Source organism: Melampsora larici-populina, assembly GCF_000204055.1.
Source record: "Melampsora larici-populina 98AG31 unplaced genomic scaffold MELLAscaffold_1, whole genome shotgun sequence".
Lineage (NCBI taxonomy): Eukaryota > Fungi > Basidiomycota > Pucciniomycetes > Pucciniales > Melampsoraceae > Melampsora > Melampsora laricis-populina.
Genome location: NW_006768765.1, coordinates 2,658,992 through 2,674,457, shown reverse-complemented (window position 1 = coordinate 2,674,457; position 15,466 = coordinate 2,658,992). Strand labels below are relative to the sequence as shown.

Here is a 15,466-nt window from a genome sequence, read left to right as displayed (position 1 = left end):
TGCTCAGTACAATACAATTTGGTGTTGGAGTGAGCAATCTGACGGCTCAAGCGTGATGAGTTGGTGACGTGTGGTGATGGCCCAAAGCGAATCACAAGTTCCTATGTTTCAATGTTTGATGCTTCGAACCGGTGCTTGGAGATGGTGGTGGTGAAGGGTGATGAGATGAGGTCTTGCGTTGAAAGCGGTTTGGTGTGAGAAGGCTTTTAGAGTGCTGAATGGTGCTCAGCAAGGGTAGTGTTCAAGGTAGGGTCTCCAGCAGGATATGTGTGAAGTCTTTCAGGTCGCTCTGACGTCCTCTCAGAGCGCTCTGACGTCCTCTCAGAGCGCTCTGGAGTCCTCTCAGAGCAATTTTTTGCACTGGCCACCTTGGTGTTTGAGTTGAGATTTTTGGAGGTAAGGAAATATTCACATAAGTGAACTAGAGCTATAGGTGGTCACAATGCTATATCTATGTTTGCTTAAAAGTGTTAAACTTGTAAGTTTGTAGGCAAAAAAAAACGCTCCAGGGCCGCTGAAGAGCTCTGCTGCAAAGACCCGGCTTGACTGTCGCCGGAAAAGTGTCATTTCCCAGGGGTATAAATGTCAATCCGTACAGGCTACACAGGTGGTAAAGGGACTTTAAGAGTATAAGTAGGAAGTGGATAGCTTCCTGGAGTATAGTCGTACAAATGTGAACTAGATGTGCAAACTTTCCAAGTCTACAGTTTCAATTTACACTAGTCATCTTTCTTATGAGACTTTACCATCTGAAGATGTGTTCCACAATCAAAATACCTACCCCCATTAAAGCAACTATTAATATTGCAGTTGCGTTGGCTGTTGTCCGATTCGTTACCCCAACAATCTTTGGAATAAAGCGGAAACCAATCAAATTCAAGTTCAATTGTGTGGGGAATCGCTTGGAAGCTGGACAGAAAAAAAACGGAACTCACCAGCGGGATTGCTGCCTCCCCCTCTGGGCATGTGACTGTCAACGGCACCACAATCAATACATGCGTACAGGGGCAAACGGCTGAGGCTAGCACGGCAAACTTAAAAAACTGATGTGCCGTCTTGGTGAGCAAAGTAATCAAAACATCGATGGAGGTAATGGAGATGTCAATGAAACCTGAGAAGTGTGAAGCAAGGTATCTTTAGGAGTGAGGTAGCTGCTGAGAAGTCACTTAGGGGGGTGATGAGGGTAGGTTCAAGCCGATGGATGGCTTTTGCAGCGTTGCGTACAACATTGCAAAAGTTGTCCTAAGTGACACGGAAAGCCTCAGGTATGACCGATAGGGAGCTAAGGTCGTCCTGCAAAAAGAGGTGAGTGAGCAAAACTTCGGAAAATGTTGATGCGGAGCTGATGAACAGGAAACAAATCAGGACACCACAACATTTGCTCGATCGTGCGCCAGGTCAATCCTTCAAGGATGCAATTGTTGAGCCACGTTAAGCAATCGCCGGCAGGCCCCGAGCGATTTGCACCTCGTGTACACTACAAAGTCGGACCTGTACCAAGGAAGACGTGTAACGTATCCTCGGCACGTACCCGTGTCTTCGCGCCAGATGTGTTGAAGATGCCTCAGATGCCTCTGAAGGCATCCTCACAACACATCAAGTCCTCAACTATAGTATGTAAAGACTTTCCAAATTGCCACAAGGGCTTGTACAACCCTTCAACCTACCCTGCTCATGGCTCACAGCCCATTCCTACCGCCAAAATCACATATCACACGTTGTCCAGCATTTAGTACGTGTAAAACGTGAGTGTTTATGATGCCACTGGCGGTTACCCCAGTGTGTTTACGCTTACACTAGTGTTTACACCAACTCAAGCCAATGGCAGCAGGGTAAATGCCTGTGTTTACATTTACACTGGTCTTTACGCTGCTGTAAGCCCTACATGCAGAAGTTGACCACATTGACATTTCTTAACTGTGTTTACATGCTGTTTACACATATCGTGTACACCCCAGCAAACCAACCTCCCAGTCTCACAAAGACAGAGGTGTACACACAGGTGTTTACGCTCCCGTAAACACGGGTGTGTACACCCGTGCGTAAGACTACACACAGGTGTGTACGTACACATAAATTCCAACATATCTATGTGTACGTACACATAAAGACCAACGTAAACACTGGTGTCTACACATGTGTTTACGTTTCCGTAAACACTGGTGTAGTATACACAGATGTACACACCTGTGCGTAAGACTACACACCGGTGTGTACACCTGTGTGTACGTACACATAAATAACAACGTATTTATGTGTACGTACACATAAACACCGGTGTTTAGGGTTACCCACCGGTGTTTACACAGGTGTTTACACCGGTGTGTAAGTAAACACAGGCGTTTACACCGGTGTGTTCACAATTACACATGTTTACATCATGGTAATCGTGAACACCCATGGTGTAAACACCTGTGTTTACGTTTACACTGGTGTAAACACCACTGTAAGCCCTCGCCACTCACCTACACACACAAGTCAACCATGTGTACATTCCTACGCGTGTTTACACATATTGTGTACAGCGCAGCAAACCTAACATGTCAGTCTCACCAAGCAACCGCCCGATCCCAAACCCCAACCACAACTTTCGATTTACTCAGTCGACTAACCACCACCCCCTCAACCCAATACACACCGTACTAACCACTACCCACGACATATTCCCCAAGAGAAACACACTGATTCTAGTCAATCTCCAAAGATTTTAAAAAAATTATAATCAACACGATCAAAGACCTCAATCAGAAAAGTTATTCAGTCAATTTACCTCAAATTTCATCGAACCAGGTGAGTTTTTTTTACTTTTTCATATCGATTCACAAACAGATTGATGTTAAACACTAACCACCATCCTACACCCCTTAGTATACCCGTCTTTCTTGAAACACACCAACCATCGACGTTAAACACTAATCACACGGTACACACCTCTGTATACCCACTTTCTTGAAACACACCAACCACCTACATCGAATCTCATACCTTATACTCACTTCACATCAACCTCAACAGCTCTAATGTCTCAGTCTCATCCTACCGCCACCAGTTCAGCCACCGAACAACCTCAAACCTCAACCATACCTGTTCCAGAGGTTGGACGAACTTTCCCAGACCGTGAACCCGCTTTGGCATACCTTCGTCAACATGCTCACGAAAACAACTATGCAGTTACAACATGCGATAAACGCCCCACCTTCACCTCTTTCAAGTGTTATCTGGGCCCCACTCGAGCTCAGAAGAAGATGCTAGCCGATGCCATCAAATTGAATACAACCCCACTACCCATCATCCCAACCTGCCCTTTTGAAACAACAGCACGACGTGACCAAAAAACTCATCAATTCGTAGTTGAAGTAGGCAATCCTACTCATGATCACCCACCATCTGTGGAGCGGATTCCAATAGAAGCATACTCACGTCGCCGGATTACGCCTGCTACAACACCACCTCAATCCGGTCCTTCTCAGCTACTGCCTCAAGCCAATACCTCGATTCCTAACATACAATCACTTTCAATTTCCTCCCAACCCTCTAACTCGAATCAATCACTCCTGATCACATCCTCATCTCAAACAAACAATTCAAACCCTTATATCTCCCACCTTTACACAACTCTCTTCACACGAATGCAAACTTTACCAGCTCATTCTCAAACTTGTCTCTTGACTCGATTTCTTTCGGAGTGTCAGCTGGCCGAAGCACTTACAGCCAACCCTACTTCAAGTATAATTGATCATTCCACGCCTCAAATTAGAAGAAATGTGATCCATCAAGAGAAAGAAAATGAACATGAAAATCAGATGGATTTGGATCAAGAGAAAGAAAATGAACATGAAAATCAGATGGATTTGGATCTGAACCCGTCAGATAATCTTACCGTGGAAGGTTCTTCAAAGTCAATTAAAGTAATTGAAAACTTGGCTGAAGATGAGTGTTCACCTTCAACCAAGAAAGCTCCCAATCAAGAAGAAACAGTTGTAAGTATAATTTCACTTCTTATTCAAATGAACATGCTAACGAAGACTTGTTTTTATTTATGTAGAAGGCGAAAGAAAAGCAATCAGAGGTACACTCAACTCCAAAAGAAACTGTTGTAAGTGTAATTCAACTTCTTATTCAAATGCTTGTGCTAACTACAACTGGTCTTTATTTATGTAGAAGGGGAAAGAAAAGCAATCAGACGCCCACTCATCTCGCCACTCTTCACCTTTATCCAATCTTTCTGCGGACGAATCATCCAATCTCGTCATGAGCCAGCTAAAGCATGCTGCCGCTTCCAGTTCGGGTTCCCAGCTTCCTTCACCTTGCACCAAAATCATCAAAAATCCTCAGGTACCTAAATAAAGTCAGCCTACAGATCAATCCCTACGTCGTCCAGAGAGTGTTGAGATTAGCCCATGTATCACTCGAAAATCTTCAAGGACACATCCAAAAGCTGAAGATGTAAGATTCTAATGTATTTCCGATTTCATTTTGTATATGAACCTTTACTGATCTAATCACTTCATCGTCTTAGAATGAACCAAAAAGAAAGAGGACCCGTGGGGATATACAGGTTAGTGATGTGCTCTCCGTGTTATTCAAGATTATACCTGATTTTCGTTTAGATTGTCTCAGGGACGTCAGGCTCGGTAAAAAAACCCAAAAAGGAAAGACCTCCTTCAAAAATCTCAAACCACCCCATCCTCCAGGTATGTTTTCCTTTTTTCTACATACCTACTTTTATATTGCAGTTCAAAAGCGTAAGATGCTGAGATTGGGCTTTCCAGACTTGGAAATTTCTCAAATGCCTGCCACCAAAGCTATATCCCTTTATCCGGCATGCAGCAAACGTTCCTCCTAGTGGTTTATGCCTGTTTGCTTCTGTTGCAGTATCTCTTGGCCAACATGTATCAGAAGCACCAGCAGTACGGAGTGAAATGCTCCTACATTTCAAGGAGAAATCCGATTGGTACAACGAGAACTTCGAACACATATCTTCGCCAACCTATGGTGTCAAGAAGATGCTTGAGATTCTGGAGTGGGAGGGTCTCACAGCCAAAAAAGAGCTTTGGTATCCGCTCCCCGGTGGATTATGTATAGTAGCTAACACTTATAACAGGCCGGTCATCTTATATTCCGACATGGTACCCAATAGTACTACTTTCCCGCCTTCTTTCGCTCCACCCCAAGATGTAGAGCCTCTTTTCATTGGTATGATTCAAAGGTCTCATTGTATTTCTCTCTCAATGGATTTCTCTCCCACCCTCCCCATCCCCTGTGTGTCTCAGGAATGGTTTGAAACAAGGTTTGACAAGGCAATTGGCTGGGAGGACCGGTTTACACAAAACACTAGGATTTTCCGAGAGTGGCGTAGAAGGGTCAATAAAAACCAACCAGAACCTGATGATTAATTATGAAACAATTTTTTTTTTTTTTTCAAATTTGTACTAACTTTTTAAATCTTCTTGAAGAGGAAATTGGATTACCTTGTTTGAAGGAGATTCCTTTCCTGATTAGTTTGATTAAAATGAAAATATTCAATGTACTACATCAGCTAGATTAAGAATGCCAGATTACACGCTACCCACCAGTGTGTACACACTACCCACCAGTGTGTACACACTACCCACCGGTGTGTACACACTACCCACCAGTGTGTACACACTACCCACCTGTGTGTACACGCTAACCACCGGTGTGTACACACTAACCACCGGTGTGTACAGGCTAACCATCGGTGTGTACACGCTAACCACCGGTGTGTACAGGCTAACCATCGGTGTGTACACGCTAACCACCGGTGTGTACACGCTAACCACCGGTGTGTACACGCTAACCACCGGTGTGTACACGCTAACCACCGGTTCCAACTCAATATACACACATTACACACTGTGCTGTACAACAGTTAAGTATGTAATGAAACACTTGTGTCTAGTGTACACACATCAGTAACCACTGATGACACAAGAATTGAGGTGGGTAGTGATGTGTATACACTAAACATTGGTGTGTCACCAGGTTTATGTCACTTCTGAACTACAATGGGGTATACACATCACTAAACCCCGGTGTTTAGTGATGTGTATGTGTTTAGTGATGTGTATACCCCAGTGTAGTTCAGATGCCACATAAACCTAAGTGGTTGTCACCAGTTAGGTTTCCATCCAAAATTGAAACGGGCCACCTCATGTGGTACCGGTACAATCTTGCCGGTTACAGCTGGTGCAACCTAACCTGGTGACAACCACTTAGGTTTACGATTGTACCGGGGCCAACACACACTCCGCATACAGCTCTTCCCACACCTCACCGTTCACTTCGCACCTGATCACTTCGCTTCTCCCATCACATCACAGTCAACCACCTGCACTCTTTTCTCACACAATCCACCAATGAATTAAAGTATCTCATCAGACTCGTATGTCAATCAAAGAACGATAATTGTGATTTTGAGCTGACTTACTTTATCTACTATCAATTTTTTCAGGTATCAACTTCCCGAAATCGTCATCTTGGAACCTTTTCTTTGGGTCATTATCAAACAATCAAGCCTCTAGTTTTGAAACGCACCTTCGCTTAATCTTTCCTTAATCTTTCCCAATTAGATTCAGACGTGGTTGTTTGATTGGAGTGTTGTTGGCCTCCGGCTACGATCCGACTAGTCATACGGCTCGCTGTTTCTATTTTGGAATTGTGGTCAATTCATCATGTCACGCCAAGCCCGACGACGACGAGCCACCAAGAATGGTATTCCCAAACAAAACTTCAAGTCCAAAACCTCACCCTCTGCATTGAAAAGGCGGCAAGAACGGTGGAAGACTTACTATCAGGAGAGTCTCGGACGCCTTTATCCACGCAGACATCGTAAACGCACCGAGCTCAAATCTAGACTTACTCTCGAACTCGGACTGCCACCTGACACAGTTTTCATATTCAGATGGCCTTCAACAAATCAATTCCCAATCATTGAAAGGGAACCAATTTACATTAATCAAGGAACAGTCGTAGTTATCAATGCTGACAATTTATCAGTAGTTCTCATAGTTAGATGTACAAAGTTCAAAGACATGGCTCCCGAACTCAAGGAAGCATTCCAAAACTGCATCTCTTCAACGTACAAAGCAGCTCGAGCCCGCAATCGATGTGAGACAAACGGTGCTGTTCAGAACCTCAAGGATGAAGGAGTCTTTTGGGGGTGGATGGGCCATTTAGGTTGGAGAGGCGGTTCAGATCCTGGTTATTCTGCGGGTCAGTTTTTTTTCCTTTTCCGTGCTTGACGTAGATTAACATCTTTGTTCCAGGACCCTATTCTCTTAATGCTTCAACTTCTAGCAATGGAGCTCGGATTGATGATGATATAGCCCTCATGGCCACCTTCCATCGCATTCGAGATTTCTGGGCCGAAAGGTTTGCTTCATTATCCTTCATGATCTTCATTTCGAATCTTCAGATCGGTATGGACACCAATGTCCCCGGCTTTGATGACTTGGCATGGGAGGGTACTCCCAATGGAAGAGTTTTTGCTTCCAACTTGGTCGTAACATGTGAAGGCTTCTTCAATGAACCACACACAGATTTCGATCATACCCGCTATGCTTTTGGTTTCAACTGCCTCATTGATCGAGTAACTGGTGAGCTACATGAAGCTAATGGCCCTTCAAATAAGGGCACTATCGTGGGATCCATGTTTATCATGAGGGACTTTGATATAATTGTGGACTATGATGGATGTGATGGTATTTATGAAAGTATTTGGGATACCACGGTATGTGTTTTTCATCTATCTCATATATTTTTGATGTTGATGGACATGCTCTCTGCCTCTTAGATGTCTCATTATACTGCCGAATCCTTATGTTTTGATGAAGAAGGCGATGAAATATGTCCTAAAAAGTGCGCTATCACAAGATTTGGTTCTTCTGCACAGGTAGCACAAACACTTGTCGAACGTATCAGGCTGGTTGAAAAGTCAAAAGATGATATGACTCCAGCACAGTGGGAAGACTATAGAAAGAGGAAGGTGAAAAGTTATGAAGCGGAGACTAGTTTCAAACATGCTAGAAATATTGCTAATGCAGCACTTTGTGCAGAGAGGGCTAAATTGAAAAGGGAAGCTAAGGTGGCAGCACTCTTCAAAGCCCCCAAAAAAACATGAATGTCTCCACTTTGTAAATTTTTGATATCAATCCTTGTCCTACATTATCAATTTATTGTTAGCCTTTATTTTCACCAAAGAAATTGTTAGCCTTTTTTCTTCACCAAAGAAAAAATGGTGACTTTTCGTTTGTTTGTTTCAAATGTGCCTCTTTGTAAATGAATTGTTTGTGACTTTCCATTTGTTGGTTTTAAAGGCGCCTTTAAGTAAAGATCTTGTTTGTTACTTTTCATTTGTTTGTTTTAAATGCGCCTTTTTGTAAATAAGATGTTATGAATATTTTGACTTCTTGAATATTTCAGTATATTCACTCAGTTGCATATTGAAAAAAATTGGATTTCAGACACGGTTTGACCCAGTGGTTTCATCATCAGTGAACCCACTGATCACTTATGATGTATGCTTCAATCACTTGAGACTCACAGTGTTAGTCAATTCAACAATGCCCAATTGGAACCAACGGTGAACCAAAAAGTTGAAATCACTTGAAATCCGGAAAGTAAACACAGAATTTTCATAAGCGTGATTGCCAATTACTTTATATAACAAGGTTAAGGTCACTTGAGCCACTCTACTTGATCCTTGTGCTTATCCTGGAACAACAATGGATAAACCATTATCCCTAGGTGGGAACTTACAGGTAGCATTCACTTGTAATCCAGACTGTAACCTCATATACATGAATTTATGAGGTATTTCTGCAATAAATTTTTCAGTAAACATTCAAACCGGTATCTGAAAGCTGAAAACCATTCAGACAGACTGGTTTACCCCTAGCCAACACAGCCACACACCTATTTGCCTTCCTGTAAACTCACAGGTTAAAATCACATGTTATCCAGACTTCAGACCCATATACGTGATTTTATCAGGTTTTTCTGCAATGACTTCTTCAGGAAACATTCAAACCTGATTCTGACTGCAGAATTCATTCCAGACACACTGGTTTCCCCTTAGACAACACAGCAACACACCAATTTGGCATCCTGTAAACTCACAGGTTGGATTCACTTGTAATCCAGACTGTAACCTCATATACATGAATTTATGAGGTATTTCTGCAATAACTTTTTCAGTAAACATTCAAACCGGTATCTGAAAGCTGAAAAACATTCAGACAGACTGGTTTACCCCTAGACACCACAGCAACACACCTATTTGCCTCCCTGTAAACTCACAGGTTGGAATCACTTGCAATCCGGACCTCAAACCCATCTACGTGATTTTATCATGTTTTTCTGCAATACCTTTTTCAGGAAACATTCAAACCTGATTCTGACTGCGGCATTCATTCCAGACACACTGGTTTCCCCCTAGACAACACAGCCACACACCAATTTGCCAAACAAGTAACTCACAGGTTGGAATCACTTGTAATCCGGACCTCAAACCCATATACGTGATTTTATCATGTTTTTCTGCAATAACTTTTTCAGGAAACATTCAAACCTGATTCTGACTGCTGCATACATTCCAGACACACTGGTTTACCCCTAGACAACACAGCAACACACCAATTTGCAAAACATGTAACTCACAGGTTGGAATCACTTGTAATCCGGACCTCAAACCCATATACGTGATTTTATCATGTTTTTCTGCAATAACTTTTTCAGGAAACATTCAAACCTGATTCTGACTGCTGCATTCATTCCAGACACACTGGTTTACCCCTAGACAACACAGCCACACACCAATTTGCCAAACATGTAACTCACAGGTTGGAATCACTTGTAATCCGGACCTCAAACCCATATACGTGATTTTATCATGTTTTTCTGCAATAACTTTTTCAGGAAACATTCAAACCTGATTCTGAATGCGGCATTCATTCCAGAAACACTGGTTTACCCCTAGACAACACAGCAACACACCAATTTGCCAAACATGTAACTCACAGGTTGGAATCACTTGTAATCCGGACCTCAGACCCATATACGTGATTTTATCAGGTATTTCTGCAATAACTTTTTCAGGAAACATTCAAAACTGATTCTGAATGCGCCATTCATTCCAGACACACTGGTTTACCCCTAGACAACACAGCAACACACCAATTTGCAAAACATGTAACTCACAGGTTGGAATCACTTGTAATCCGGACCTCAAACCCACATATACGTGATTTTATCAGGTATTTCTGCAATAACTTCTTCAGGAAACATTCAAACCTGATTCTGACTGCGGCATTCTGGTCTACCCCTAGACAACACAGCCCTGTATCCTCACAGGTAGGAATAACATGGGATCCGGACAGCAAACCTTTATACGTGATTTTAACATGTTATCCGGACTATAACCACATATACGTGTTCTCATCAGATTTTTGTGCAATAGCTTTTGCTGCTAACATTCCAATCTATTCACAATTCATTTTTCAGCAATCATTCAAACAAAGTGTGTTACATAAGTTATCCTATGTACACCAGAAATACCAGGTGGGAAATACATACAAGTGTACATATCTTAGTACGCACATAAGTAATTGGATATGTATGTGTGAATTTGGTATGTAACACATGTGTCATACATACCAAATTTTGAATAACATGTGATTTGAAGTGTCACAACTGGGTATCACAGGTCACACGCATCCACACTGATCAAGCTTTGGTTACAGCTTCATTACCAACCACCACTTCACTTCAACGACCCACACCTCCATTACCAACCACCACTTCAATGAACCACACCTCCAAATCATAGTTACCTTCTTCTTCAAATTCACACGTGATCATGGCGAAAATTAGGAAAAGGTCAAAGCCACGCACAGAGAACCTTAATTGCCGAGCCATCACCGGTCTGGACGCTTGTCTTTTGCAAATGAAACGAATAAGTCGGGCTCGCGCAGAAGCCACCACCAACCTTAACCTTGAACGTGGTGAAAACCCGGCCCTTCAACCATTGCCAGATGGTGGTCCGCCTTCTCCACCAAATAACGATATTGACATGTTTATTCCCCGAGATCTGGACCCTGAACTGGAGCAGTATGCAAATCATCAAAACCAGGGCTTTGAAGAAGGCAGACGTCAGAGGGAAGAGCAGCAGTGGGCAATGAAGCACTCTTCTATGTTTCCAGTTTTCATTACGTGTAGGGTTAAGACAAAAGCCTGGGCAGACCCAGATCTGGCCCTGCATGATTGGAAACCTGCCTGCAACTGTCCAGTACAACGTAGGAAACTCGATGTTTTAGACACTCTTAGTCAGTAAAGATCCACTATTCTAATGTTCCTATTGCATGACCTAATGTGATTCTTTCCAGGTCGAAGTCAAATAGAGTTGGATTTTTGTAGATGCACACCCAATGATCAAGTACGGTTGATATTAGCAGGATACATCGGCGGTTCCGCCCAGAGGCCACAGACTGCAATATCCCTTTGACTAGTGCGGACCTTTCACACACTTTGGAAATGGTGCATTCTGCGCTATGCATCTTTTCGCGATGCTTGGAATGAGCTTTTGGACCCCGCCTTCCCCAGCCTCATCGAGACCCAACATCAACAGGTAACAGTATTTTTATGTATGAGCTGATATACGTATACACTGATGTATAGTGAGTATACACACAAGTGTATACTGTGTATACACTATACACATGTGTGTATACTCGCTATACATCAGTGTATACACTATCCATATGTATTACCTCAGGACTAACTGTTACTATTGATATGATTAAATAGATTACCCAATGGAACCGCCAACTATCCCAGGCTGTTGATGCCTATCGAGCCATGCTAACCATGGAAGACCAACACACCACCGCGGCCTTGCAAATGAATGAAGTTGATCAACTAGCATGCATTTGCCCTGCGTGTTTCGGGCCGGGTATGCAAAAATTGCCTAATGGGGAGCCGGACATAGTTGTATGTATGGATTGTAATTTCCAGCAGCGGCGACACCTGGCGGCCAGTGTGGAGCGGACCCCACCTATCACTCCCAGCCTGTTCATTCCTCCAGAGCAGCTGGAAAGTATGCGTGAAAGTGTTGACTCCAATCCTAGGAAGGGTTCATCAAAGGAGATGGTGGCAAGTCATCGCATATTTATCATATATATTACTCCATATATAATTGTTGATACCACATCAAATATCTAGGACCCTTGCACAGCCCAACATACGGCTGAAAATGATGTATGAGGAAAGAAAGATTGGAAGGGTAATGATGACACGGGCCTTGCAGGAATGGCGTGTAGGCATGATCAAATATTAAGGTTTATTAATATTGTTCAAAGTGGGGAAAAGTGAGTATTTAAAGCCGGCCCATCCATGGAATTGAGCTGATTAATTAAATTATATATACACTATAGGTGCATATATCCTCTCACACTTATTGATTGGATTCTCAAAGCAACAAAAGGTCTTCAGAGTCGAAATACAGATGAAGCAAGAGCCAAAAAGATAGCAATCCTGTATGATATTGGATGTAACATCAAAAAGGGGATTGAGAGGGTGAGCTAAGGCAGTTCTCATCAGGCAGTTCTTGTCATTTTCTTGTCAGCAGGTTTCATTGATGATACCTTTGTTTCAGCGCAACCAATTTGTAGAAGAACGTGATCAAGATAGACTGATGTTTGCCACTAGTTTATTCCATTCATACGTGCACGAATGGTCCTGCCAACTTGAGTATAATCCTCGACTAAATGAAGCATGGGGCCTGTCGGATGGGGAAGGGTTGGAAAGGATATGGAGTCTTCTGGCCGTTCTAGTTTGCATCTTAAGATATTCCACCAAGCAACACCGGCTTAATGCTTTGAATTTTATGGCTATGCATATAAATGAAAAAGGACGAGCTCAAACTGGTGAGGCCCAACCTTATTCACGCGAAATCTCATTGCTGACTTTGTTCTACTATTCCAGTGAAGTTTTTACTTGCTTGACAGACAAAGGCATCCAAGCAAATTGATTTAGTTCAGAGTGAACTAAGGCGCTTGCAACAGAAGAGAGGCTGGGATTTGGGGTACTATCAGCAACAGTGGACACGCAAGAGGAATGCACAGCTTGAGGCTATCAGCAAAAAACGTAAGAGGTATTTGGATGAGCTTGCCGAACTTCTAGAACTTGAGGAGAAACTGGTTGAGGCAGAGTACGTACCATCCATATTCCAACTACTCATGATGTCAAAAGTAGTTGAATGTATCATTATTTACTCATTATAGGGCCAAGTTTCAAGCCTTGCAAAGGCGTAAGTGGAGATCAAGGAGAGATAGACGTAAGAAAAGGAAAGTTCTTGCAACTCCACACTCATTAGTGCATCTTGAAGAAGCTATACTCAGGCTGACTCAAAAGATTGGGGGCCCAGAGTTTCGAGGCCTGGACACGCCAGGAGGTCAGTATATATCTTTCTACATATCTTTTGTAGAGTAGAAAGGTGGACTGATTAAGGCCACCATTGTTACCTAGATGAGAAGGCGCAAGCCCTGGTGAAGATTATACTTGCTAAGACCAAAGTTTATGAAGCTAAGGTCGGGGTCATTGAGCATAGACGGCGGTCTGGGGAAAAAAGAGGTTAGTAAATTTGTAACACTTAAACCTATATATACTCTTACCACACCGGGCGCTCTGATAAGTGATTGGATCTAGGAACCAATGTTCAGCAATACCTGATCCAGCAACGTACCAAAAAAAATGTGGAATTACGCAAAAAGCTTGCCACTTATCTACGCCATGCAAAACAGTTCAATGAAGAATATGAACCAGTAATTAGAATTCCAACTCCGACGCTCCAAGAAGTTGAGCAGATGGAATTTGGGGATCCTTTTCTGGATTGTGGTGACCTAACTCACCCTCAGGAGGCATGGGCGGTGGATTCTGATACTCAAGAAGGAATTCAGCTTTACCTGACCAATGCTAGGTGTAAGGAAGAGCTGCGCAGGCTGACTAAAGAAGCAAGGCAAGTGGTCAACTGGGCAATTCAATATCAGGGACGCCTAGATACCTTGGCAAAGGATATCCATGAGCAAAGTGAGTTAGATATATTAAAAATATACGGATGATTTTTGATGATTTCCTTTTCATTTAGGGCTTGCCACATGGGCCACCAGCTTTGACGTGATGAAGGGTTTACATCATGCTCTTCTACGGCAAGCAACTAAACTTTGGCGTCATTGGAATCCAGACATCCAACCTCTTCTGATCATGACTGGCAGACCAGAAGGATATGAACAATCTCAGGTGGCGGATCAACACCTTTTTTCAAAATGGCAAGAAATGTTCAGCCAGAGTATAGCCTCTTGGGAGGGGTATGTAGGTCAAGCTTTGGTTGCAGTGGATGAATATTTGGACGGGCCAGTAGATGATGGAGAGTTGGACTTGAATTTGCCTGATGTTGATGACAATGATGACCATCCAGAAGCTGATAATGCATCTGATAGCACTTCCATTTCTTTAGATTGATTAGTGACATGGATGTAATATGTGTAATGTGTGTGTAAAATAGTTTGTATTGGTCTCAATGTGTAACCGTCTGTCCTCTGTGTATAAACATTTGTGTAGTGTGTATGCAAATTCTTTCAACATGTGTGTAGTGTGTACACCGTGTGTTGAAACATGTGTGTAGGGCGTATACACACATGTGTATAGACAGTGTAGCTGTGTGTAGCTGTGTGTATCACAGCTACACAGTGTATACACAAAGTGTAACTGTGTATACACACAATGTATACACTTTGTGTATACACAGTTACACTTTGTGTATACGCAGTTACACTTTGTGTATACACTGTGTAGCTGTGTAACTGTGCAACAGCCGTGGAAGACATTTTGTGTAGTGTGTATGCAGTGTGTTTGTGTGTGTAGTGTGTAGGCCGTGTGTTTAAATATGTGTGTAGTATCAACACACGAGTGTAATGGTGTTTACACATGTGTGTTGTGTATACACCGTGTTTAAACTGGTGTTCGGTGTCATGAGTGTAATGGTGTTTACACATGTGTGTTGTGTATACACCGTGTTTAAACTGGTGTTCGGTGTGTGTACACTGTTTCACCGTGGAACTGCTGTCGATGAAAATTTGAGTGTGTATGCAGTGTGTCAACGTGGTGTATACACATGTGTGTATGACTCTTTTCTGGTGTTTACACGTGTAAGCACTGGTGTGTAGTGTGTAACTATCATGTGTTCAAACACATGATAGTTGCACATGTGATGACGTGGTGTGTAGTAAGTGCGCATTGTAATTTTTTTCAAGGGCAAAGAACTTTATTTCAAAGAGAAGAGTATGGATTATAAAAAAACCACAATTAATGTCACTGTGTCATTGAGTTTGAGTAGAAGGAAAGAGGTCAGGCAAGTCAACTTCAGAAGAGTCATCAGAAGAAGAGACAT

General features: G+C 42.6%; 2 protein-coding genes across 2 annotated transcripts; both read left to right on the top strand.

Annotated features, from left to right (window-relative positions):
* Positions 1-3,020: 3,020 nt before the first annotated feature.
* On the top strand, positions 3,021-4,846 carry MELLADRAFT_87055 (uncharacterized protein; the record flags this gene model as incomplete). The annotated part of the gene is made up of 7 exons (XM_007403901.1): positions 3,021-3,980; positions 4,046-4,096; positions 4,162-4,335; positions 4,384-4,446; positions 4,534-4,558; positions 4,611-4,694; positions 4,737-4,846. The coding sequence occupies 7 exons, from the start codon at positions 3,021-3,023 to the stop codon at positions 4,844-4,846; spliced, it is 1,467 nt and encodes a 488-aa protein (XP_007403963.1).
* A 2,341-nt stretch (positions 4,847-7,187) lies between these two features.
* MELLADRAFT_87054 (uncharacterized protein) lies at positions 7,188-8,143 on the top strand (the record flags this gene model as incomplete). The annotated part of the gene is made up of 3 exons (XM_007403902.1): positions 7,188-7,236; positions 7,290-7,753; positions 7,817-8,143. 3 exons carry the CDS (start codon positions 7,188-7,190, stop codon positions 8,141-8,143), a joined length of 840 nt encoding a protein of 279 aa, XP_007403964.1.
* Between the last annotated feature and the right edge of the window lie 7,323 nt (positions 8,144-15,466).